This window comes from Ixodes scapularis, unplaced genomic scaffold (assembly GCF_016920785.2).
Source record: "Ixodes scapularis isolate PalLabHiFi unplaced genomic scaffold, ASM1692078v2 PGA_scaffold0__279_contigs__length_252992795, whole genome shotgun sequence".
NCBI lineage: Eukaryota > Metazoa > Arthropoda > Arachnida > Ixodida > Ixodidae > Ixodes > Ixodes scapularis.
This window is the reverse complement of record NW_024609835.1, coordinates 117,057,401-117,084,995: the sequence shown is the minus strand read 5'-3', so window position 1 is coordinate 117,084,995 and position 27,595 is coordinate 117,057,401. Positions and strand designations below refer to the sequence as shown.

The window sequence follows — 27,595 nt, the reverse complement described above, 5'->3', positions numbered from 1 at the left end:
GCCATGGAACAGAGGTTCGGGCCTGAAATATACCGAAGTTTAACATCGTTCAATAGTAAAGAAAAATGCTGTAACTAAAGCAATTACACATTCACCATATCAATAAAGGTACATACTATTCGGTACAACTGAAATAAGAAGAGTTATTCGTGTTATTTTCCGGCGAAGATACAAAATTCACGCGCGTTTTCCCATAATATGCACAGGAGCACCGCAAAAGTAGACTGGTTGCCGTCTGCTTCAATTTGCCTCCCGGAAGTCGCATAGACACTAGCGCCAGTTGAACCTCTAGCGTACATTATAATAACTCTTTGGTCGCCGACACCGGGATAACTTCGGACAACTCTAATGTGTAGTCGTCTCATATCTCCATGTTTATGTGGTCCGCTAAGTAACCTCATTACCGGGTACTTTTTTTACAACGTTACTACTTTTTGTGTTTAATAAAACTGTGTCGTTTCACGGTGTTTCGCCGAAAATAGCGGAATTGCCTCCGCCGATTTTCGAACAAGTTTAGTTCGCAAGATGACCGTAGTGGCGCCGCCATAGCGGAACGTGGCATTTCATCCTAACGTGAGATAGGGTTTGGCCGTTTCTGGGGAAATAATGCCGGTAAAACAGATCGCTGATGAAGCTCGATTCCAAGCAGAGTTGTCCAACTCTGGAGTGAACCTCGTTGTTGTTGACTTCACGGCCAGCTGGTAAGGAGCCACTATCTCGGTCATTTGTTCTCTCCGACGGAAGGTGGACTTCTCGTCAATTTGCTTCATCATTCATAGCATAGAACTCTGCATGCTTGCATATCACTGTCCCTTCGTGGAATTTGCGACTTGTTTCTAGCGTAATCGAGCCCATAAGTCTGATCTGTGCATTTTGTCCGAACAAAGAAATGCCGAAATTGAACTTGTAGGAAAGTTCTTCCCGTGCGACGCCAGAATTGTCAGTGTGTGTTCAGCCGCGTTGATATGTACGTGGTCCGTTTTCCTTCATCTTCTGCGTCCATGAACACAATTTGCGCGCAGGTGTGGGCCCTGCCAGAGGATCGCACCTCACTTCGAGTCGCTGAGCAACAAGTACACTCAGGCGGTCTTCCTGAAGGTGGACATTGACCATTGCCGGGAAACAGCGCTGTCGCAAGGCGTGAGCGCCGTGCCCACGTTCATCTTCTTTCGGAGCAAAGCCAAACTGGCTACCTTGAGGGGTGCTGACCCGGCATCTCTGGAAGCAAAGATTCAGGAGCTGCTGGGCTCAGAACCCTCCGAGGGAACTTCGTCCGAGACGGTGCAGGGCCATGTGAGTAAACTTATGGGTATACAGACTAGGGCAGCGACAACCCGTTGTGCTGACTCACGCTTAAGTGTTTTTCGTTTGCTGCCCCCTTGATTGACGACAGAAAACACTCCAGCAGTTTTCTTAAAAGGTGAATATTGAAACGCAATAGTGGGCCAAATCGCACAACTCTGGTTAGTTTCTATTGAAAATTCCACTTTTGCTCACCTGTCTAAAAAGCTTTTTTTTTTTTTTTTTTACTTTGGGTGCTTATTTGTTTGTTAGCTTACCACTACGACTAGCGCATGATTAGCTTCTATTGGACGGCTGTCCCTGTTTCCCATAGCTGTTGTTGACATTCACGAGGCATCATTCTGATAGAGCTGCACTTAGAGCTGCACTTCTGGGTGTGATAATGAATACTCATTTAACCAGTTGCATGCTGACACCGAGATTTTCGGTTAAAGCGATGAACGCTGAAACTCGCCAAACAGCAACAATGCCGCTTTTTTTTTTTCAACCTTCCTTTGCACATATGTATCTGTGATATGAAATAAAAATCTTGATAAGTTCCTATCAAACTTGTTACTTACCTTAGGTGCGGTAACTAACAAATTTGTTAGGAATTCATGCGATTTACAGGTACATATGTGTAAAGGGAGCCTGAACAAAATCAAGCTGCATTGTTGCTGCTTGGCAAACTTCAGCGCTCGTCGCTTTATCCAGGAAGGTCGGTGTCAGCATGTGATTGGCTACATGGGTATTTATTTTCGGGACACCTGTAGACCAGCGGTTCTCGAACTGTGGTCCGCGGACACCCAGGGGTCTTCTAGAGCGTTTACGGGCTCTGCACCAAATAAAACAAAATGCTCCAAGAAAAGCTTACCTATGGCATCGCACAAGACCTCTGATAGAGAATGCGTTGAAGATCCCCGAACGGCCTCTGAGTAGGTCAGGGGGCCCGTGACGGCCAAAAGTTTGAGAGCCGCCGCTGTGGACTACTTCCTACATCACAGATATGTCATCTCTGGGAACAAAACCAAATTAAGCATTCATGTTTAGGCAGTGTAAGGTCGGTCGGTTTGCCTCTGAGGTGTGGTGACACTGGATCGGGGGCGGACGCAGGTATCTCTTGAGGGGGTGGGGGTCAGCGTGTCATATGTATGGTATTTCTTGAGGTGTTGGTCAGCGTGTCATATGTTTAAGATCCCCCTCCCCTCTTTCCCGTTTCCATGCCCTAAATTTTTACACATGCAAAATTCAAAAGGGGGGTCAGGACATCCGGACCCCCCCCCCCCCCCCCTCTGAATCCGCCCCTGCACTGGATTATGCTTTATACAATAAATTTAGCCTGTGCAGCATGTCTGGTAACCTGGGGTTTTAACATGCACCACACAGTAGTGACGCATGAACGCACAGTGGCAAAATTATCATTTAGATTGATTCGGGCTGGGGTTGCACCTAAGAACCCTCACTTTCTCTCCGTCGGCTTTGAGCTCATTGCTCTAACACACTCTGCCACTAATCCCTCCATCTTTGGGGAACGGGGGTCTCATGAAGGCAAAGTGAACAGTGGCATATCTAGGAACTTTTTAGCTGAAACGTTATGTACCCCCTCTCTCTCTCTCTCTCTCTCTCTCTCTCTCTCTTTGGCTACACCCTTGAAAGTGAATCTTGGCAAGTTTTCTTTGACCATGTACTCGCTCACACTCCAGCAAAACACAGCTACTTTGGAGTGTATTCTCCGGATGCCACAGTTCACAGTGCATGCTCGGACAGCTCACTCAACCCCCGAAACAACTTTGATAGTGTAGAATAAAACCTGTGGAATCGTTGTTGAAGCCTACCTTTAGCATACACTCAGCAGCACCATATATGGCAGCCAGAAAATGAGGAAAATGCTTTTTCGAAATGAGCCAAATGCATGTGAAGCAATACTGAGATAAACAGGAATGTGTGCTTATTGGACTAGCTCATTTACAATGGTTTTTTTCGCACGATATGACAGATTTCAGATTAATACCTTTTGGAAACAATGAACCCCCATAGTATATACCAGGGGTGCCCAAGCTGCGGCTCCCGAGACGCATGCGGCTCTTCGCGTGTTAAAGTGCGGCTCGCAGCTCCCTCCACTAACATCCGCCCCTCCCCCCACACACACACACCCGCTTCCCTCCAGGTTACGCGAGCACTTCCCCCAAAAGAGAAGCGGAACGCGATTTAAATTGACACAGGTAGCGGTTCGATAGTTTTGTGCTACCGCTACCTTACATACAGTTGGACTGCTTTTGACTCAGATAGATTGAAAATAGTTCGAATTTCGTTTATTGCTGTAGACAAAAGTCCCATCCCCCCTTTTTCTGCCTTTCCTCTTTCATGCGGCTCTTGGAAGTTTCGTGGTTTTGTTTGCGGCTCTTAGGCCGGGTCAGCCTGGCCACCCGTGGTATATACTGATGTTGTATGTTTGAGTGTTCTCTTATACCCCACACATGTTAAAGCCCCATACTTGGGGTGAACAGTATTGTATTAAAAACAAAACAAAAAAATACTTAGAATTTCGGCCCAGACTGGCTTAGTTTTAATTTTTAAAATTGGCTCATTATGTCAACAAATACTTGTCTTGTTTCTTCCATAATCTTGAAATTATAAATAACAGATAAATCATTTCATGGTCCCTTTTAATTTATAGAAAGTTTCACGAGATGTTAACAAAAATTTTCTGAAATATATATGATAGAAGAAAGGTTGATGGCATGCCCTTTTAAAGGGGCATTGCAATGACTTTTTCCTAATTTTTAATTTGCACCGAACCTGAGCGCACTGAACGTAGTAACTTAGTGAAACTTCTCTTTTCTCGAAATTCACTTTATTTTAAAAGTTATAGGCAAATTAAAATTACAAAAACAAGCAAAAAATAACCTCCCTCATGACGCCCTTGGTTGCTTGAGAGTGGCCGTGAACTAGAGGAGGGGTAGTGAGCTCAGCGAGCGCTCACGGCTGCCGCACTCCGTGTCGACGGCGTGAGAGGGCGCCACTAAAGCATGTTCTGGATAGGCTGTATGCAGCGGGCAGCAAGAGTGGCTCTCATTGCATTTGCTGCGTGGCTAAATACTGATTCGGCATGACACTTCATTGGCCACAAACGACAGCAAACACGAGGTAAAGATCAATTCAGAATGGGAGCCACTTTGCGCTGCCATACCGCGAAATGGTCGAACCGCAAGACGAAGCTTCTCGCCGAAGGCCTACAGAACGCTCGGAGCCGGTCGGATCCTCCTGTCCATACGACTGCAGCTCCGCCGTATACATCCGGGACTTTTCCGTGACGGCACCTGATCCCACTACTCCTTTCTAGTATGTGCCGCCTTTTCCACCGCTTGGTGGTGGCTACGTCGACGGGTCATTTCTTGTTTCCGTACTTTATAAACTGCATTTGTTTCTTTTCTGATCTCAAATCGTGAACAAAAACTACTTTATAAATAATTGAAACGGTTTGCGTTACTTATATTTTGTATTTTGACTAAAAAGAAGCTTTTAGCGGCTTTGACCAGTAGTAATCCCAGGACGAAAGACGTCACATTTTGCGCGCTTTCTGTACCGCGGGTCGCCCTCGTCGGTGGAGGGGGTTTCCGCGTCGTCCCAATAAAATAATGATGCAGTGATATTTAGTTGTTCTCTCCGTGCCCACTAGCTTGCCCAAACCCCAAGAGATGTGGAAAGCGCAAAAAAGCTAGACGCTTAAATATGATTGCAGGGCCCCTTTAAGGAGGTATATAACATTCAGTACAATTAAGTGTTTGATTAAATCTGAATATAGTAGCTTATATAATGAGTAAAAATAAAGGTATGCTTTCACTTAGAGACTTGCTGACTGTCAGTAAAAACCACACAATCACTTCTATAAAAAAAAATAAGGCTCAGGTAAACTTTTGCCAGTTTCAAAATAACACGAAACTGAAAACTCAATGGCTCATTAAAATGTTAAAATTTTTCTGGGATATGGCAACAAAGCAGCACAAACCATAGGGGGCATTAAAAGGTGTCTGAGCTGTCTTTTTTGGGAAATAACACAGTATATGCCAGGGGTGGCCAGGCTGACACGGTCTAAGAGCCGCAAACAAAACCACGAAAGTTCCAAGAGCCGCGGGGAGGGGGGAAGGGGGACTTTTGTTACGAGCAATACACGAAACTCGAACTACTTTCAATTTATCTGAGTTAAAAGCAGTCCGATTATACGTAAGATAGCAGTAGCAAAATACTACCAAACCGCAACCTGTCTTTCAATTCAAAACGCGTTTAACCTTTTCTTCTTCTTTTTTTTTTTGGGGGGGGGGGGGGGCGGCGGGGGTTAGGGGAGAAAGTCGCGAGCCGCACTTTAACAACCAAAGAGCCATATGCGGCTCGTGAGCCGCAGCTTGGCCACCCCTGGTATATGCACTCTAAGCATCCTTTAAAATTTTAAATTAGTCATGCATGGCCTATTTCTCTCTCAAAAGACCCTTCTTCTGTAAAAAGAGATATGTAGCAATGTTTGATCATATTTAATAGAGAAATTACCAAGAAGATTACTTTTTGTTTTGTTTTCGATGACTTAAGTGCACAAATTGAGTTATTGCCATTAAAAGGCGAACTCAAAAGCGTCTATAGTGCCCCTTTAGGTCTTTCTAAAAAAGACATCTACCTATTTAGTGGGTTTTAATGTATACCTTTTCCTTCGTGAAATTTTGTTAATTAAAAAAAAAACAAAAAAAACAGCACTTAGCTTTCCCGATTGCATGCACTTTATAAATAAGGTCCTTTGTCAGTAATGAATTTGAGATCAATAACGCTTTTTGTGAGGCACATAGTAGGAAAGCTTTGGCATGCATTTCATGAAACAGCCTGTGTGTGCTGCACGTGTTCATCATGCATTAAGTGTTCTTATCTGAGTCCTGGTGTCACTTAGACACTGCATTAATTTCATTGTGATGCATACATTACCATGTGAGACAATATTTTTGACAACTTTACACATCCCATTTTCAGGTCGACATGTCAACATTCTATGATCGAAGTGCCCAGGAGTGCTTGAATGAGTCTGACGACCACCCCCTCGCTGGCTGCCTTTCCTCGGGTGATGGCTACCTGGAATCTGACTGCGATGAGCAGGTGCGCACCCCTCTCTCGTCGTTCTGTCAACCCACAAGTCTCATCTCACAATCGCAGACCAGTGCACCCTTTCTACACTGTGTGGTCCACATTGTAGTGTTTCCACCATATTCTTTTGCTCATTAGAATGTTTTCAGCATTGGTATCAAATTATAATGAAAACACTGTTTTGTTTACTCTTGCTGTGAAGGGTGTGCTGCCGTAGACATTGATGAAGGAGCTTGGAGACAGTTGAATCGAGTTCCTGTTATGACTATCTCGAACTGCTGTCTGCCTTTCTGGTTTAACGTTCATCCATGTCTGATGTTGCTTAAGCAGTGACTGCACTCGTTCCAGCCTCCATATTTGTCTACTCACATTGAGCTAGCTTGAAATTATCCAGCTGCGCATGGGAGAAAACTTACAAGTTCTGCGAACCTCAAAAGAGAGAGACCTTCTGAGGGGTCCTTTGAATTGCCGAAATAGCATGCCCTTGAAGGTGGCCAAGGCCTTTCTCAATTTGACTGGTATCATGCTGACATTGATGAATTTGATGCTGGTTCAATGTTGCAGAGTGTATTGATTTTTGTGTCTCATTGATTGGAGGCAAGAGACTTACAATGTCCAGCCTCATGCAGCTTTACCTTGTCCCAGGTCTTTTCCCTTTGCTCTCTTTCATGCATTTGGTTTTGCCAAGTGAAAAATAAGCTAACTTCGTATCAATAATTTCTAGCTGAAATAAACAGCGAGGTCAGATGCAACTATTTCTAATTTCTCTGCCTTTACCTAGATCTGCCAGTGCAACCCTGGCAGTTGATGAACTGTTATCCAGTAGCATAGCAGGCGATGCCAATGAAAGTTCAGGCAGTGGCAGTTGGAGCTCGTTCTGGTTCTTTACTTTTTTTTTCTCTCTTACCACCTAGTTTCTGCAGTCAAGTGATATCTGAGTGTTCCCCTTTTATGTCATGTTGCATCGCCCGACAATTTCACTTTGATTTTTTTCCAGCTCATCATCTCTCTGGGCTTCCTCCAGCCTGTCAAACTGCACTCACTCAAGGTTCAAGCTCCAGCCAGTAAGTTTATTTCTTTCTTTTTTGTGCCTTGAAATGACTACTCAATTTTCGAGGCATCAAAGTTGAGAGCTTTGTGTTTAGTTTGAAAGCCAAGCTTTTCTGAATATATCTGCTCCGATTGTGGGTGACAGTTAGGAGGGTGGGACAGACATAGTAATCAGGTGTGAGACATACTACAGTATAGACCACTTACAACGTAACCGCTTATAGTGCAGGACCGGGTATAACGCGGCTTTTTTAAACCACCGGTTCGCCTCCCATAGAACTCCATGTAATTACATTCCGCTTAAAATGCAGGCGTGCGAAGGGAAATACCGGTTATAGTGCGGTTTATGGAACAGCCTGGCGACCGCGCCGGCTGACCGACGCAGAGAGCACGCTTTCCTGTGTGACACTCGCGGGGCAAGGAGGTTGCTCGAAGAAGCGGGGAGAAGCAAAGAGAGAGGCTTCAGTTGCCTTTGCGACGGAGGGACGCACGCACGCGTCGTTCACGTGTGTGCGTCTCTCCGCTGCGTTGGAAACAATTGGAAACAACCACACGACAGACCAATCACAGGTCGAAGAAAAGTGTTCGCGTGCGTTGCATGCCGGTCGCGGGCCGGCCGGCCGGCTGCTTCTATCCGCAAACATGGCGTCGATTTTGATCGTCGACGTAGACGGTGTGGTAAAGGCTCATCGTTCCGCGTAAAAGCGCTATCCTTGATTGTGAATTTTCCTCGTGTGTCGTTATGATAACCCAGCATGTACTAGAAGGGAAGATCCACCTACTCGTGCGGCGATGTTGTGGCGGCACTCTCAAGACGGCAGGAACGCCCGTGTCATCGTGTTTGTTTACTTCGACTACAGTGGTGCTTTCTAAGCATTTGTGTTTTCGAACATTGCCCGGATTTCTTATTTGGAGTATTTCATGCCTGTGCAGAAGTTGAAGGTATTACTGGCGCGTACCGTATAAAGGACGCGAATTTTCACGCGTTTTTATTGCCGGAGAAAAGTGATTAGGGTTAGCAATCCTGAACGCTCGCAACGTCTGTCCGCAACCCGCGAAGCCGTTAAAAAGCCTTCGCTAGGCAAGAGTCGCTCATTTTTTTCAAAATGTGTGACACACTTGAGAGAGAAGTGTACTAGTCTGGTGAAATAAAGACTTTTCTCAAACTAAGCTTTATTTTTCATCTAACATAAAATAAATTCTCTTACAAAGGTAAGTTGTCTGATGGCATGCATTCTGGCCTGAAAAATTGATGTTTTGGTTATAGCGCGGTACCGCTTATAGTGCGGATTTTCGCGACTCCCGCGACATACATTATATGCGGTCTACACTGTAGAACAATCCTGGGTGTCAGTTGTAACAGTTTAGCACAAGTAAAATAAACTGAAGTAGCAGACTATAAAAGCAGTCTTTAACAGGTATTTCATGCGGGGGTGTAATAGAACAAAATCGTTTTGGAGAAGGGCACCCTGGTCTATTCAGTTAAAGTCCCTTTCTATCCACAGTAAGTTGCAAAAATTGCTTCAGCAGCAGGATGCTCATGCAGATCTTTGAAAGCCTTGTGTAAACTTGAATCTTACATGTTCAAAGGCTTGAGTCTCTTAATACTAAGCCTTGTAAAAGCCTCTAAATTCATTAGCAATCACTTGCATGCCACACTTGCTTCCAAAAGTGGGGACTTTTCTAGTGTGGTCAAATGAAAACTCCATTCTAACATGGTGCAACCTTTTTTTAATTATAATTCAATCTCTAAAAGGAATCTCAACAATCCTTTGAAAGTTTTTGAAAACCCTTGAAGTCTATTGTAGAGCAACTCAAATATCATCTATTGTTGAAAGGAATCTCTACAAGATTTTGGTAGTTTTCAGAGACTCTTGAAATCTGTCCGAGAGTTTTGAAACAGAAGAAAAATGGCACAGGCCACACCAAGTTTGTTTGGAACCTCGCGGGCCGCTGCCAGACATTAAGGCTGTAACTTTTTGTCGTCGACCGTCCAACAATACTCAGAATCAGCAGGGCTCGTCTCAGCTTTTTTTACACATTGCAGGACGTCGTATCTTAAGAATACTATAAAGCAGGTCTGTATTTTCTAAACCAATTTTAAAAAGTTGCATAGGCACTGGAAAGCTATTTTACAATTTGGATTTATTTGAGAAATTTTGTCTTTTGGAATTGATTGATTGGGATTCGGTAGTACTTGAGTGAATCCGATGTTCTTCTGCAACGAGACTCGGCTAGCTTTTGTGAGGGTTTAACTTTCTACTTCTCATACAAGAAAAGTCTGAGGATTTTTCTGGCCAGTCACTCGGTGTGAAAGGGTTCCTATTTAGTGGGGTACGGTGCATAGCATTCCCGCTTATTATGATGATTTATTTTTCTGCAAGTTCCAAATGTACACATTGTGACAAGTCTGAAAATTGCATCAATTAGGAATATCATAAATATCTAATGCTTTGATCAGCTCTAGCAAAAACTTGCTCTGCTCTCTGTGGCAGAACGAGATCATATTTTCAGCACTTTCATGTGTGGGATTGACAAAAACGAGCAACTGAAGCTATTTCTTTCTAATAAGGTAGTAAATGTCTGTTAACTGCTTTATGGTGTGTGATCAAATAAATGTATCTCTTCCTAAATCCATTTAGTTTCAGCTTTTGAGCTAAATTGGGTTCACACTTTTTGCGCTAGTAACCAAAAGATTAGGCGATACCACGGGCCTCAGAAAAATCGCTTGCGGGCCGCTTGTGGCCCGCGGCCTGTATGTTGTGCAGCTCTGATCTCTTTGCTCTTCAACTCGATTGAAGAGTAGATGATGTCGTTATAAATTACCATGGTTTAGTTCCATTTTTTTCACAATGACCTTGGAACCAAATTCATGCTGTGAAATACTAAGGGAAACTGCATTTCTAGCTGAAAATTCCAAAATCCAATTTCCACTTTCATAGGTGCTTTTAGATCATTCATTTGACAAAACAAAAGGTGAAGTGCCTGATGTATGCTACCAAGAGGACTGGGTGTTAGATTTAGCACATTGAAAATCTGGTATATACTGCATGTGTTTATCAAAGAAAGGGAGAGAAATAGTCAATTAGGAAAGGTGGTTTATATAAAAGTACAGCACTACATCTCACTTTCAGTGAAGAATGTACTAGATAAGTCATAAGGTGGCATCTTGTCGATGTGCTGACTTGAACTGTCAGGAAGTCTTTTTTACTGAATCTGCTGTAGTCTGATCTAGGACAAACTAAATGATAAAAATTGTCAGCTTGATAAAGAGAAGCTATTAGTTTTATGAGAATGCATTTTCGTCAGCATATGTAGTCTTCATCACATAGTTTGTGCAAACATGACACTGGCACTCTTTAGCAACATACTCTTATGAGCTGGTGTGTACCACTAATTTTTGCCACCCAAGTTAGGGCGCCACATTGATGCATTGTACCAGATACACTATTTAGGGTGGTTTCATTTGAAATCGAACACGCTTGTCGGGGTGGGTCTTTCGATTTTTATTTAAAAAATATATGTGATTGCCCCATTTCTGGAAAAAACAAAACCACCTTTCAAAACTTTTTTTTTTTATATATTTTGTTTTACAAAAAAAATATTGAGCGGAGCAGGGTGAAAATCAGTTTTTTACTCTGTGATTTTTCTACCCTGTTCTGTACGCTGGTATGAATACGGGAAGCATACAAAACTCACAGTAACTTTCTTTTCTCCTTTTGTATGTTATTTCGACTATTTTTTAGTTCAAAGAAAAATACTTTTGCATTTTTGTTTATTGAGGTAAAAAATGCCAAACATTGTCTCTTTGACGATATGTTGGCATCTTCAGAGCCTTGTAACTCATGAGTTATTATATTTGTCGCTTACCAAATACTATGTGGGTGTAGTCTACACATGGGCTATCGACGGGCAAAAGTTTATTTTATTTGCACGGAATTTTTTATATAAAATTTGAAATATCATCGGAAAGAGATAATCCGATATTTTGAACCCACTTTATCGAAAAAGGCCATTTTTTATTTCGTTAAATTTTTTTGTAATTGCTGCGGATCATATTAATTTTCAATTGGCTTGATGCAATTTCCCCCTTTTTTTGTTGTATCTTGTCTAGAAGCGATCGAAATCGCTCCCACTTTCTCGGAACCGCCAAATGCAGTTTCCGCAGGTCGGCTTCACTGTAAAGACTATACTGCTTATTTTTGCGTTTAAATGCAGCGGGTAAATTTATTTTGATTGAGAATACTCGTGCTTGGCTACATATTGTATTTTCTTAATTTTGTAATGATGGCAACTGACATTCCTTAGATCGTTAGCGGTGCAGCGGCTTTATTCCATTATCCGTAGCGTAAAGCCAGGGCACAAAGGGCGCGAAGAAGACGGAACGAGCTCTTCTTGTAGCCAGACCGGGGTCATATATCTGTTTGTGTTATAGACAGGTTGTAAGGCTTGAAGCACCTCGCCACAGTACACAATTTTCGTTCGTAGGACGGCTCCTAGGTACAAACGTCAAAGGACATTGTTGAAAAAAATAAAAAAATTACAACAATGGCAAGAAGCGTTGTGCTTTTCGACTTATCGGAGAAAGAAATCAATATATTCAGGAAGCACAAAAAAGAAGAATGGGCCTCAGTAGGTGCTCACACAAGATTACGCTTCTCACATATGTGGTGCACAGTTCGCTGCGGTGACAGCACGAGACGTAGTCTCCGGCATTATGAAAGACACATTCCCCGATGCTGTTTATGCAGCGGTGCCAAGTCTGCCTTGGCCGGACGCGCTGTATTTTGAAGGAGAAAATAGAACAAACCTTTATTTATTCCCAAACCAAAGCAATGTGTGCCTAGCCAAAGCAAATCTACCGTAGCCACCTAAAATAAAATCGTCAAATCGCTTTTCCATATTCCCGAAGGCTGTAAAATCTTTGCATTAAGCTCGGTGCGGCAGAGCGGAGGAACTAAAAGTCTACAGAGACATTAAGTGACCGCTTTCGTTGCCTTGTGTGCATGTGGGAATCGTTGTTTGGCATTCAGGGATATGGATCCAGTCTTGAACAAAACCCAACACTTTTATTTTTAACTGCACACACTGGTTCAAACAGAAGGGCCACTGTGTCGGGTTCACTGCTCGCTCACTTTGGCTCCATGGCTCCAGCTTTCTTCCTTCTGTCCGTCTCGACTTACCTCGCTGTGTGTTGAACTTCTCGGCTGCATCCGACTGCTGCGGTACAAAGTTCAGCTTGCCCCCCCCCCCCCCCCCCCCCCCCCGCACTCAATCTTCTCCTTACAGGGGGGACACTACCCAAAAAAGTGAATTTTCGAACCACTTGTCTAATTTAAATTACATTTACAGGGCTTGTTTCTGTTCATGTTCAGAACATTTCTGCCAAATTTTGTTAACCTGGGTGAAGTACGAAAAAAAATTGCAAATGTGTAAAGATGAAAGTGGGGCGTGTCTACATAGGAAAACTATCGTTTTGAAATTAGTAATAAATTTGTCGTTTTCATGCGTCAATTGCTTTAGGACAGTTCAGAGCAGATAGCTATGGAGCTATATTTCTATATTATACCATCTTTCATGACAAAAAAGCCACATAAACAAATACTGTTTTTTAGATTTCCATTCTTTGTCCAAAATTTTAATTCTTGAGCATCAAAAATAACAAAAATTAAAAATACAAGAACTATCTTCCCCTTAAAATTTCACTCTAGAAAAACTCATAAAAATGAATCCAAGTTACGGGATAACAAAACAATAGTTTTTCTAAAGTGAAATTTATGCCAAAAAATGGAACAGAGAAAAATGTGTTCAAAGTGTTCCAACCCCTGCCTTTTCTTTAGCATCGGTGTACCGAAAATAATTCATAGAAAATTAACTATGCAGTGTAAACGAATAAAACTTTCTGGGAATACTCTCTTGGTGTTGGTGGATGTAAATATGACATTTTTCAAAATCAACTTTTTTTGTAGGAATTGTTTTTTTCTGGGTAGTGTCCCCCCTTAAAGCACATCAACATATTGTTTTACAAGTGCATCCTAAATATGTTAGCATCAATTAATAAAAGCGACTATTTATCGCCAAGTGGTGTTTGTGTTCTGTAAAAAATTGTCTTCGCTTCATGTAAACTCAGTCCATTTTCCCCATTTTTTTCTGTAAACTGCTTTTCCTTAAAGAGGGGCATGTGATATTACATATTTTTGATATACACACTGGCAATAAAGAACAGGCAATTAGGTACATGGTTATTTGATCGCACGCGACAAGACACATCATGGATTGGCGTGCCAGATGCTTCCTGGATGTAACGGAGATGGGCCTATAGCACGAAGGGCTGGGCGTACTGTACGTGCCTTACAAGCTGTGTATAGCACAAACAGATATATGGCCCCGGTCTGGCTACATGAAGAGCTCGTTGGTTCCGTTTTTTCCGCCCTTTGTTCCCTGGCTTTATGCCTCAGATAATGGAACATCCCCTGCACCGCTAACGATCGGACTGAGGAATGTCAGTTGCCATCATTACAAAATTAAGAAAATTCAATATGTAGCCAGGCACAAGCGTTCTTAATCAAAATTAATTTACCCGCTGCATTTTAACACAAAAATAAGCAGTATAGTCTTTGCAGTGCAGCCGACCTGCGGAAACTGCGTTTGGTGGTTCCGAGAAAGTAGGAGCCATTTCAATCACTTCTAGAGAAGATACAACAGAAAAAGGGAGAATTCGCATCAAGCCAATTAAAAGTTCATATGATCAGTAGCAATAGTAAAAAAATTGAACGAAATAAAAAATGGCCTTTTTCGATAAAGTGGGTTCAAAATGTCGGTTAATCTCATTTTCGACGATATTTCAAATTTTCTATAAAAAATTCAGTGAAAATTAAGTAAATTAAACTTAGGCCTGTCGATAGCCCATGTGTAAGACAACACCCGCATAGTATTTGGTAAGCGACAAATATAATAACTCATGAGTTACAAGGCTCTGAAGATGCCACCGGATCGTCAAAAAGACGATGTGTGGCATTTTTTACAACAATAAACAAAAATGCAGAAGTACTGTTCTTTGAATTAAAAAATAGTCGAAATAACATACAACAGCACAAAAAATTACTGTGAGTTTTGTATGCTTTCCGTAATCATACCAGCGTACAAAACTGGGTAGAAAAATCACGGAGTAAAAAACTGATTTTCACCGTGCTCCACTCAATATTTTTTTGTGAAACAAAATATTTTTTAAACAAATTTTTAAAAGTGGTTTTGTTCTTTTCAGGAATGGGGCAATCACATATATTTTTTAAATAAAAATCGAAAGACCCACTTCCACAACCGTGTTCGATTTCAAATGAAACCACCCATTAGTTTTTATGGCATAATTTTTGCTGTCAAAGTATGAGTGCATGCAAAAGTTGTGATGACACATTCATGCTGTGTCGTGCTTTGTAGCAGACGTCTGCTACAACATGTTATTTATTTGACAAAATAAAGTATAAAGGCCTTATAATAGAGCATAAAGACATCTAAATGCCTGCACTTCACGAACGCTTATCATGCATAGAATGGATGCATGGTTGCAGGTTTACCTGCTGTGTTGTCTTTGATACTATAAAATATTGTTTTCCACATTACTCAATCAATTTGCTAACAGTATAGACATAATGTGCCATGGGAAAGAAACCAGTAGTGACATATTTTAGGCTGATAAAATCCAGAGTACATACTATCCTTCTTTTGTACATGCAATATTTAGTTTCCTTTGCTGCAAATTCCGCGCAAGCTATGTCAACTTCTGTCAAAAATATAAAAACCTCATTATCCCAGAGCTTCCATCGCTGGCAACAGGTGGCCCTAATTATTTGTGACGTGTTTTACTTTTATTTTATTTTATTTTTTCGAACCGACGAAGTCACGCAGGCCAAGCTGTTACATTTTAAGCATTTGAATAGTTTATTGGTGTATTCTCCAGTGTTATTTTCTACTGTAATACCTGCATTACTGTCCCGCACATTTAAAGGTACCTATTATCATGGTTTTTAATTCATGAGGTCATAAAACAAATGTCTGCTTCTCCCACCCTTCCCAGCTACTGGCCCCAAGACTGTGAAGCTCTTCATCAACCAGCCTCGAACACTAGGATTTGATCAGGCATTGGGAATGGAGCCAGTTCAGCTCTTAGAGTGAGTGCTGTTCTCGAAATAATTTATTTGTGTGACAGGCATTCTTCTCAAACATGTTAGTAAATAGAAAATAAAAAAATGAGTAGCTCAGGATTGCTCACAATTGGAGTTATTCACACAGTTTGAAGGAGAACTTTACCAATTTTTTGATAATCTTCGGTTTGGCTGAAAATTGGCAGACCACATCAATAACCGTTTCCCAACTACTAGCCAACATATTTTTTAAAGTTACAATGTTTTCACATTACACCAGCTGCAAAAGTTCTGGGAGGCGACTCTCTACTGGCAACGAGGAAAAATATATACTTTTCCCCATTCGTGTACGTCATCGTTGCGAAGTTGCGAAGCGGCTTTCCGCTCACCAGTGATTGCCTCTATTTCATTAATCGTACCTGAAGCAGGCTTAATCCCCTTTTCATATTCATCCACATGAGCCACCACATCAACCGCACAGATTTTTCGAGCTTTCCTCTTGTTGGACGAATTAGGACGTCGCCTGGCAAAGCTGGAGGCAGAGGTTCTGCTTTTCGACATCTGTCTTCGGAAGAACTTTGTTGACACAGAGATGTCCAAGCATCTTTCAACTTCTGGAATCTCATGGAGTGTGCATCAAGAAGATCCTCAAAAATTTCGAAATAGAGACGCTGTCTGTCTGTTTTACTTTCACTTCCACTAAGAATTGAAAGACGTTTGCAAGTCTTTGTAACGCTGAACCAGAGTGCAGCTCTTGAGGAGGGGAGTGTATGCCCTTCCCCTCCTCCTCTCCTGCTCCTCTCCCATTTAGCGGAAAATATTAATTAATTTTCCCACAAAATTTTCGCCAAATTTTTCGCTAAATTTAGCGGGAAATTTCCAAACATTTTCCCACTAAATTTATCAGGAAATTTATCGAAAATTTCCCCCGCTAAATTTAGCAGCGAAATTTCCTGCCAAATATAGCGGGAAAAGTTTACCCTTGTCACATCATTATGGGAAACGTCCCATAATGCAAGATGCGGTTACGCCAACAGCGACGGCAACGCCGCTCAACCCGGAAACGAGCACCTGAGAAGTGCACTCTGAAAAATTTCCTCCTTCTGCCCCAGTCTCAGGTTAGAATCATCTTAGTAAACTTCCACCAGCTCGACTGTGCACTGACCATAAATTCGTTAATCGTACCTGAAGCAGGCTAAATCCCCTTCTGATGTGCATCCACATCAACCATCACATCAACTGCACTAATTTTTGAAGCTTTTGCTGTGTTGGACAGGTTAGGACGTCGCCTGGCAGAGCTGGAGTCAGAGGTTGCGTTTTTCGGCATCTGCCTTTCGGAAGAACTTGGAAATTTTCAAGCATCTTTCAACTTCTGGAATCCCATAAAGCATAAAGAAGAAGATCCTCAAAAATATTTTATAGAGATGCTGTCTGTCCTAAACACTAGGACTAACACACAAACAAACATAGCTGAAATGGTAACCCAAATATTGTGCCAGAATACGTCTTTTTTTCGTAAATTTATTGAATTTACGATTTTGGTCCTCACCATGTTTGTCAAAGTGAAAGTCCCTACTGGAAACAACGAAAACGTGAGGTCGGCGGAAGGCAGGGTTCACTCTTTGGTCTGTGGACTTTGTTCCCTACTTATTACAAGCAGTTTTATGGTGTCAAATTAATACCTTGGAAGCTCGCTTTAGCTCCGGCGCAGCAGCACAAAACAAATGCTCGGCATAGCCCATTTTTAGACTGCCCACTGGACCTGCAAGCCCACCTTCCCCCGACGCCACAGCACTGAAAAGCACGGCTATATTTGAATGTTGATTTTGGCATCATTTTCACTCACCGATTTCACCGATTTCACAATAACTACTCTGAATTTCGCAATACTAAATAGCATACCAAAAAGGGCAAAAACCGGTGATTCCGGAGGTATAGTTAGTTGGGGTAGCTCGAAAAATCGGAAAAGTTCCTTTAAACCTCTGCATCACTGGGAAAGATATAGCCTTCAATCAACATCGGCGCGGTCAAAGCTGCAATTTGTGGCAAGTGTTGTCTAGGGTTAGCTATGTCGCTATGTTTTTGAAAACAAACAAATAATGGCGATAACTTGCGCCATGTGAGCATTTATTTCCTTCCGAATGTCGTATGTAGTCGGCAAAGGAGCGGCTCGGACAAACCTGCTAAGCACTCCATGTTCTACAGCGACCAGTTTTGGAAAGATGGCTTGTGCACCCTCTTGATGCCTAGTCTTTTTTGCTAATAACTCGCGAATATTGCATTGGAGCGAAAGAGCAATGTCTACATTTTGCAATGTACACTAGTTTGAAATTGCCACACACTTTACTCAGCTCGAGCACAACATTCCAAGCTGAATATCCCTATTCAACATTTGCCGCTGCCATCCTTTACAGGCAAAGATGCCCAAATTGAAAACTGAGGATCGGTTAAATTTTTAGCTACATTTCCCCAATCGTGCCGTGGGAATGCAACTAGCATGAGCACTTCTTTTTAATCCTTTAACTTCAATTTTATGACTACTCTATTTTCCGATGTACAAGTCACAGTTTTTTTCAAAAATTTTCACACAATGATGCGACCTTGTATAGGCGTTTTTAATTGGTACGGCCCTTAACTAAGCCAATTTTTCGCAGGGTTATATTTCTCATTTGATTCGTCAGCAACGATATTGAAACTGGCTGCCGCTTTCACACATATTGCGATCACAATACACATGTAAAGTTTCGTCGTGCCCATTGTACAAACATATTAGCACGACTTGTGCGAAGTGCGACTTATATACAATCTTTTTAGCGAAAGCGGCCATTTATAGAGGATTACGACTCGTATAACGAGACTTATAGACCGGAAAATATGTACGCTGAACAGTGAGATTTTGTTAATACTACTCGCTTTCAAAGATGGCTTTTAAAGATTGGTTTTATTGATTTCATACGAATATTGCAGACCTCAAGTTTTGCTTTTATCAGAAACAGCAAAGAAAATGGCATTGCTTTTGCGGCACGTCGGCTGCTGATTAGGCAAGATTGAATGGCGTGGGCACATACCTGAAAAACATGGCACCTAAAACAATGAGCACTTATGGTCATGATGGGGCTAGAGCAGCAGGGAGGTCGTTCGGTTAACCCACCTCCGGCGCGTTTGCTACTTTCGGTAGCGTTTCCATGTCTCGTGATCCTCAAGCATGCATGCGCAGCCAAAAATACGATGAGAGCAATGAGCCTGTGCCAGAGGCCAGGCATTTGAAATTGGTGCCATCCCGTTCTCACTCTGTCGGTAACTTCAGAAACCCATTTCGAGAAAGTTGTCGATATACCTAGCATAAAACGGCAGTCCCCACCTAAAGTTAGTGGGGTTTTCCACCACCAACAAAGGTACTAATTGAGTAACCAAGGGGTTATTTTAATGGTGGCAAGGGTCTCGAAGCGGGAGTCATTGCCTAGTGACGTGGTCCCACGTCTCTGCAGTGGTGTGGGCGACATTTAGGCCCTGCCGCCGTGGTTCAGTTCGACGAAACCTGCCGTCATGCCAACGATCGCTATTCTGTCTCCCCTCTCTCTAAAACGTATAGAAGAGAAGGTGAGCATACCAGAGTAAGGATAGAGTCCAAGAGCGTTTATTGAACACTCCTAAAACGAAATATGTCTCCATTCAAGACGAACCCCGCGCTGGAGGGATGCAAAAAGGTTCTTACCCACCGGATGCAAGGTCCCGGAGAGTTGAGATTGGGAAAGCATCTGAGAAGTTGTTGACAACGCATTTCAAATCAAATCGAATTTATTGATTTGACACAACATCGTACAAGGATGGTGATGTCGGGAGCACAGACAAAAAGCCACTGGAGTGTGGCTTGACGAGGTCTGTGTCCCCGATTGATCTAATTAGCGACAGCAGCTATCATGCAGTAATAAACAAGGAAGAAGTAACAATCTATACAGCACCTTAACGCCGTCACAGCCTCCGGAAAAGTTCCTTTCTCCAAAGCGGAAAAAGAAGAGGCGAAACTTCATCCATCGCCTGCCGGTTCTTACTGCGTCCGAGCAGGGGAACAAAAAAGGTTCCCCCGAAAGAGTATGAAGAGAAAGGCCCCGCTTCACGAACAGGTCGGAGCTCACGGCGAGGAGGCCAAGCGTTCCGACTTGCAGCTGTTACAACAGCCATTGGGGATGGGTGTTCAAAGAAATTCTTGCAGGTTACGAGATAATGTCGACAAATTTTAGGGGGGGGGGGGGGGGGGGGGGGGGGGTCGTTGAGCCGAATTCACATACAACATTGATCGCTCATTTAATTGTAAATGAGCCACTTTCAGACTAAAATAGATGAAAGAAATCTATTCCAGTCGGGAGACGAAAGTAGCTCCTGATTAAGTCCTCCACTCGTTGAAATGTATTTGGCTCTTTTCAAAGGAAAACTCTTCAAATGTGGATTACATAACTGTTTATTACATTGCAGTAATGTCTTCCGATGCGTCGAGAAGCACGTACATTCTCATTATCACATTTAAAATTAGCATATCCTAGTTTCAGTAGTACTATTTGGTTTGTTATTTCAAGGAGGCCCATATCTTGGGAAACATATTTTATGCTCTTGGGCCCAGAGGACCAGACAAGTCTGATTAGTATGGTGTGCAGAAAGCGTGTGTCATTGACCCACTAAATCGGGTGTTTCAATTGACTTTTGCTGTTTCAGGCTCTCTGCAAATGACCTTGAGGAAGGTGCAGTCATACCACTTCGCTATGTAAAGTTTCAGAACGTCCAGAACCTGCAGGTAAGCCTGGCTAAACCTTTGGTTTCTATGTTGTACACCCTATGGAACTTTGGGGAATTCTACACATTTCAATTTGAGTTACCCAACTGATGCATAGGGGGCGCTGGCGAGTGCATTGCACAGTGCCATTGTTTGTTGCCTGTCGGAGTCATCTCTTGCAACCTTTTGCATACTTAGGCTCGTTGCTAAATTTATGCAATCCATTTACTGAAATGTTCACGGTAAGTGCTCGAGGCGTATGTACCTAAAAATATAGGGGTGTGAGAATAGTGCTGCATCACTGATTGCCTTCACAGTGCAGAGGAAAGTCATGTTATATCGGCTTTCTTTATAGTGTTGAAGTTGGGGATGCTGCACAATTCAATTTGAAGCAATATTTGTGTGCCCTTAATTAAATAACATTAGTTTGGCACAGCATAACCCACTGAGCTAGCTCCCGTTGATACACTGCATGGGCTCACACTCTTTTATTTTAAACTTCAAAATTGGCTGAGCTGAATGGGCATTGATGTCGCTGGGGCCTGTTCTAAATATACGGCAGAGCCTCTTTTGCGGGCGGCCCAAGTCCCGTCCGCGGAGGAGGTTGCGCCATATTTGGGACAGGCCAGCGACATCAATGCCAGCTGAATAAGTGTACATAAATCGGACTCAAGCCAGCGTCCATCTCCAGTTTTCTCGTAATTATTTTGCGAGTCTATAGGCGGACCTTGTTCGGAATTTTATGGTTGTATTACCTCTGTTGCTTTTGCACTATTGAGCAGTTACCCGCCATCATTACCACAGAAAGCCTCAAGAAACATTCAGTGATTTCTCTGTTTGTTTGTTAAAACAGCGGTCTGTTAAAGTGCCGCTGTTGCATGTGATTCATACTGTTGTAGCTTTCCCTCTACAAGATTCATTCGTGGTATCGTGCTGAAAAAGAGCATTTGCCAAAGGTTTCTTGCTTTTTGAAGCAACCGGTGCCGTTGTCTCGAAGCCAGGGTGGGCTTAATTCATCTTGGTTTTAAAAGCGCACAAAAGACTCTACTGGGCTTAATTCTTTTCTCAGATATTTGTGAAGGACAACCAGTCTGGGTCAGAGACCACTCGCATCAACTACCTGGTGGTCTATGGAAGCCCTATCAACACAACCAACATGGGAGAGTTCAAGAGGGTGAGTCCTATTGCAAAGTAAACACTTGACAGATCATATTGTTACAGGCTCACTTGAGTCAACTTCAAATCCAGCTGTCGGAATGCCTCTCCGTCAGCTGTAATATGATCCCTCCCTAACCGCTTCGCATATGTAGACAAATAAATCGTTTTTAGGGCGCTGAACAGCGTCACCGAGCAGCCGCACGGGATATCCTGGAGAATCTATCCCCGTATCTTCCGCCATCTTGGAACTACCGTCCCGCCACCTATAGGGCGTTGGAGTTGCGAATAGGTGGGGCAAGCGGCCGCCCGACACAAAGTACCCGGCATCAGTCGTCCATCCGGTCTTGCATGGTTTTTGCCGCCGTCTCGCGTTGCGCGCCCTTGTCGTCGCGGAATCTCGTCTCGCGTCTTCTTTTTTCAATTTTTGTTTCGCGGGAATGTGCGGACGCTCCGTCGCTAGTGTGCCGGGTGCCAGCTATGCCATCATGCTGTGAAACAAAACAATGTTTTTGCGCGGCGAGAGTTACTTTGTTAGCTGAAACGCTCGCGCGACCACTGGGTCACCGTGGTCGTGCGACATGGGGTGTTGCCGTCCTCACGTCGCTGCAGATATGGCGCTTTCTAAACTTGTTCATCAACATTCCTCTTCTTCTGAAAAATCCCTCTTTAACTCAAAGACTGCTCGTCAAAATATTTATTACCTAGATTTCTCTCGGCGGGCTATCTTTCGAGAGGGACCCCGCTACGTGAAAAATGCCGCAAAAAAAATGTTGGTGAGGAGAAGTGAGCTGAAGCAAAGAAGGCAATGTCTGCACGCTGAACCCACACAGCACGCTTGTTTGTCTCGAGTTCAGTCCTTGCTCAGAGCGCTCCAAAAAACTTTTGGCCCTGGCTCAGGATGTCATGCACCGATGCGCTTAGGTTCTGTTTTTCTTTCCATTTAGCTTGTACCTCGTTTGCCGGCCTGGCAAGCAAGCGCCGCGCCGCTGGACTGTTTTCTTTTTTTGATTTGTCGAATGCTGGACAGTTGTATTTTGTATACTATTTTGGGATCCAGTTGGCGACGGAGTGGAGTGGCATTGTTTCGGTTTCGATTGAACAGCCGTTGTCTCTGCTAGCGCGACGAAGCACGTGCCACTGCAAGCTTGCTGAAGTTGCCCTCACGTGCATGTGAACATGACGGCACGGCAAAGCACCAGCCGGGGCGCTTGCAATCCATTGTTTTGCGTTCGCTTACTTTTAACGAAAATCTGGCACGTCAGGAAGCAGGAACCAGTAAAACGGTGGCGAGCGTTCTTTTCGGAATCACTCGGCAACGCCTACAACACTGTACACTTGTGGAATGTCTCGGCAGTAACAACAGAAACAGCGAGTTCCGTCATAACACAGCACCAAGTGCCCTTCGTTTGTCCAGCACTTAAAACAAATATTTTTATTTTTCTAAGAATATTTGCTCCAAAAGCCACTTTTTCTGCTCCGAAACACTGTTTTGGCTGCTCCAGAAGCCACTTTTGCTGCTCCAAAACACTATTCTGGCTGCTCCAAAGGCCACTTTTGCTGCTCCAAAAGCCACTTTTGCTGCTCCAAAACACTGTTTTGGCCGCTCCAAAAGGTGCTCCAAAATGGCTTAGGCCAATCACATCACTGCGCTTGTACGAATGCGTGGTTGTCGCCTCTAGGAGGGTCATCTTCCAAAAAACTTTGCGAGCTCGTCGGGTCACTGGGATTGCGAGGCCATGCAGTGCTGCTGCATTATCTTTTCCTGCCAGCGTGTTGACCTTTCGTTTAAATAAGGCCTCCTAGTGAAATTTATTTTGTTTTTCCATTTTAAGATGGCAGGCAGGAGTCCTTAGATGCGGGAGAATGCATGTGATATGGATACAAAAATGGCAAATGTAAAGAAACGGTTGCGATGGCGATTGGGCTAGCCACCTTATAGACCTTTCCAGTGGCAGTCTCGAATGAAGCGATTTACAATGAGCGTCCCTGGTTTTGAGAGCACATCAGTGTTGCCCGACTGCACTGGGCTGTGAGTTTTCGCGTCAGTGGGCTGTGGCAGCCTGCATAGGTGCAATTCCGGATGCTGGTGGCTAATAAATTTCCGTGTTTTATTATTATTTTTTTTTGCACCATGGCAAATAGAATTTCTCGATGTTCTTAAGAAAGCATTGTACTAATTTCGGGAACAAAAGAACAAACAAATTAAAACTATTTTTGGCGAGTCCATGCATGACAGAACAAATGCAACTGGAATGTTTGTGTCATTTAATTTAATTATAATATATTGGTGATTAATTAATTACTTAATGCTGTGTGCCCAAAAATATTTGACCACACAGGATAGCCAAAATGTGTGAGTGTTCCCTGCTTACAACATGAAATTCAACGAGTCATCAATCAAACATATTGTATGTACCACACGGTGTTGCATTCTCCGAACAAGGTTTATTTGAGTAATGTCTCAAATAACACAGCATATCTAATATACAGTGTCGACGATAGTCACTTCGCGACAATCGGACGGAATCCGGCACCTTTTTGAGGCATGTTTTGAAGAGAGCTGCTTTTTTTGCACAGCACCAAAGCAAATGATGGACGTGTTTATTTCGTTTCCATCCCGTACCCGACCCTATCAGCTATTTTTCATGAAGACCAGGAACATAGCCGGGACGGCTTTTCGGAGATTATCTCAATGGAAATAATCCTCAAAGAATGTCAAGCAGCCTGCATCGCGGGCTGCTTGACGTTCGCTCTCTTCGTTCTTTTTTTGCGAAAGCCGAGCTGGCTATGATCCCTGGAATTCCCAGGTTCTCACGGTGGAAGATAACAGAAAAAAGGTCAGCGTCCTAAACAGGCAAATAAAGTAAAAACTTAAAAAAAAAAAAACTGGCAAACTCTGAATGCACAATGCAGGTGGGGAGTCATGCTGACCAGGTTTCCACAACTCAGGCGGGTGGCAGAGATTTCTTGCTAATAGGGGTCGCTTGAGTCACAAAATGGTGGCAGCCAGAGAGCACTTTTTGCAAAGGTCTATACCAAGTATTGCGTTTCTTTTGAGTTTCAGGTTTTGGTTTCGATTGCAAGGTGCATGTAGTTTTGGACACTGATTTTGGTGAAAAAAAGTGTGCGTTAGAATCATGCAAACCTAATACTACTAGAAGTAAGTTTTGGTTGTTTAGAGGATTTTTGCAAGAAATACAAATGCATCCTTTGGCGAGCTCAAACTTACCCTGCACCTCCGCCAAAGTATGTTGCAATATTGTGGGAGAAAAAGACAAGGTGTCCATATGGCAATGAGTTTATGTAATTTGAACTGGCCACAGCAAGCTAGTAAATCACTGTCACTTCCGCGGCACCCACGACTGCGCATCTTCCTCTTACAGCAACACTACACCGATTTTTGTTTGATATGTTTATTTTGAAATGTCTTGTTTTTTCTATCTGTGCATCTTTTGGATTGGTATGTTGATTGTTTATTTTGACAGTCATTGCTATCCTCCTTACTGTCAATTAAAACAGTGGTTGAAATTATTAAATATGTATTTTTTTTCTATTCTATCTAACCGAAATCCAAAACTGTTTAGGAACGAAATTGTTATTTGAAGTTTATGAAAACCATAAGCATAACCGTAAATTATTCTTTGGTAACCGATATTAACCAATATTAAATGAAAAATAAAATATGAGTTTTTTTAAAGAATAACCTGGAAGAGGTATCTTGAAATGTCATGGCCATTTGACATAGTTACCATCAGGGAATAGTGCATTCGGTAATACATTTCCGTTCAATCTAAATTTAGGATTAAGAATACTTAGTTGGAATCAGTGATTGAGCTTATATTAAAAAGTCTATATTTCTAAATCTGCCAATTGCTACTCTATAAATGCACAATTTTTCTATCGTCGCATAATCGGACAGCAAGAAACATGCACTTCTATAACCACATGCATTTGCTTGGAAATAGCAAACATAACATACCGTAAAATACTGGGCAAGCGCCCACTCAAACTCTGGAGATAATCACAAAAAAATGGGGATGGGCGCTTGTCCGGTCATCAATTTTACATGTAATTGTACTGTGCATATTTTCTCAGATTTTACAACTTTGGGAATGGGTGGATGCGCGGTATTCTATGGCAGGTGCAACAGCGCACAACTACGAAGACTAGGGAAGGGAACAAACAACACAGGACATATTTTTCCAGCTTCCTGTGTTGTTCGCTCCTCTCCTTAGTCTTCCTTGTTTTGCACTATTGCATTTACATTAAGTTTGACTTTCACCAACTAGCCGAGCTCTCAATTTTATTACTTTGTTACACTTAGCAGCATTTTACTAGTGGAGGGCTATAGTTTGCTAATTCCTTCAGTGTGGGCGAAGCCCTTTCTGCATATCTTAGGTTGCAACAAACTGTAGCGACGAGAAGGTGTGAATGGTTTTTGCCGCACCCAGTGGGAACTTTCTGAGGGTTGCTTACAAATGCCGCCGAAAAACAAAGTAGTGATGCTTATTTTTTATTATATAGAATGCGATGATCCCAGAGTAGCAGGGGCAACATGTATTCTTGGGTGTCAAACTATATAATGCAAATAGATGTAGTGAACACGTGTTGTAGCTAGAAACGTGTGCAACTTTTGACCAATTAGAAGTACATACGAAGACGTTTTTGAGCTCTTGTTATTGCGACTGTCCCGTTGTTGGATATCTGGGACGACTATAAATCATTTATTTTGAAATGACTGTCTAGCATTCAGTAAAACAAACTATTAAAAAAAATCGAAAAAAAAAAAATTTAAGAACATGAAATTAGTAATTGAAACCAATATCAACGGGAAACGGTAACCGTAACTGTAACCAAAACGTTGTATTTTTCGGTTTGAGTCGCTGCCTCAAACCTGCAAGGGCCTAATCAAGGCCTGCAGTCTAGTATAATGAATAAATAAATAAATACTTTGAAGGAAAGATTTACAAACCCAAGGATAACTGTCAGAGAAGACAAAATTTTATCCCTTAAAGGTATTAGAAAACCTTTAACTGTCATTTTAAATTTCATGTTGAGCGAAATATTGCAATCTAAAGACAATATGTCTAACCCCTGACCTCTAATTTCAGGTGGCTGGCAAGAAAGGAGAGAGCCACTAGGATTCTGAAGCTGCCTTACTCGAAGATGCCTTTTGCCTCCGAGCCTCTGGTTCGCCGATAATTGCTCGTTTTTGTCGCTTTCAACTGCCCCTGAAGATGCACACTTTCAGCCTTGCTGGTACAATTGTCAAGGAAGCACTTTTTGTTAGGCGAGGTTAAAAGGAAATACAGATGCATTTGGAGTGTCTGTGTGTGTGGGCTAAATAAATTGTTTGCAGAAACCTCACTTTCTCTATTCATGTAGGGCCCATGGCAACATGTGGCCCATGCTAGGATTGCAGGATTTATCCACTCTTCTGCAAGCTTCAATTTTCATGTTTGTTGTTTGCGAATACTCTTTTGAATATAACCATTTTATCTTGCACTTCAATGATCCCGCATTATGGAAAGTACAGGTTAAGTCCCAATGCTCTCTGCATTATGTGAAAAGGGGGATTCCCTGCTGGGCATACTACTTTTCTTATCAATTACTCTTCTGCACACATGCATATAGCATGTCTAGGGAATAAAACTGTGGTTGGGGCTAGTTCGTACATATCGATTAAAGGGTTAAAAGGTGCGAGCAAAACAGGACAAAAAAAGACACGTACGACACGTGTTGTACGTGTCTTTTTTCGTCCCGTTTTGTTCGGGGCTTTTTGACCTTTCAATCCATGTCTAGGGCACAGCCTTGCATCTTTCTCGTGCAATTCCTGGATAGACCTCACTAATATAGAAATATTTGAATGGCAAATGAATTCAGCATGTTGGCTACCACATCTCAAGATCATGAATTTAACCTCCTTGATGTAATTATAATTAGGATTCCGTGTTTTCAGAGTTTATTTCTCGTAAAACTCGGAGTGTGCTTTTCCGAGTTCATTTTTCGCTGAAAATTTGGGGTTTATAGGAGTTTATTTTTGTTTGACTCCCAATTCTTCGAAATTCAAAGT

The 27,595-nt window shown here is 42.5% G+C and overlaps 1 protein-coding gene across 1 annotated transcript; it reads left to right on the top strand.

Moving 5' to 3' along the window:
* The first annotated feature begins 527 nt into the window (after nt 1-527).
* Nucleotides 528-26,889, top strand: LOC8023561 (thioredoxin-like protein 1). Its single transcript, XM_029968866.4, has 8 exons — nt 528-701; nt 1,023-1,293; nt 6,295-6,417; nt 7,403-7,469; nt 15,530-15,623; nt 20,307-20,385; nt 21,434-21,538; nt 26,634-26,889. The coding sequence occupies exons 1-8, from the start codon at nt 607-609 to the stop codon at nt 26,661-26,663; spliced, it is 864 nt and encodes a 287-aa protein (XP_029824726.1). The 5' UTR covers nt 528-606; the 3' UTR covers nt 26,664-26,889.
* The last annotated feature ends 706 nt before the right edge of the window (nt 26,890-27,595 follow it).

What these genes read in the sequence shown, in the direction of transcription:
- LOC8023561 (XM_029968866.4), top strand. Translation starts at nt 607, where the DNA reads ATGCCGGTAAAACAGATCGCTGATGAAGCTCGATTCCAAGCAGAGTTG. An exon ending in GTTGACTTCACGGCCAGCTG is followed by an intron (nt 702 to 1,022) that starts GTAAGGAGCCAC and finishes ATTTGCGCGCAG; the next exon opens with GTGTGGGCCCTGCCAGAGGA. An exon ending in CAAGGTTCAAGCTCCAGCCA is followed by an intron (nt 7,470 to 15,529) that starts GTAAGTTTATTT and finishes CACCCTTCCCAG; the next exon opens with CTACTGGCCCCAAGACTGTG.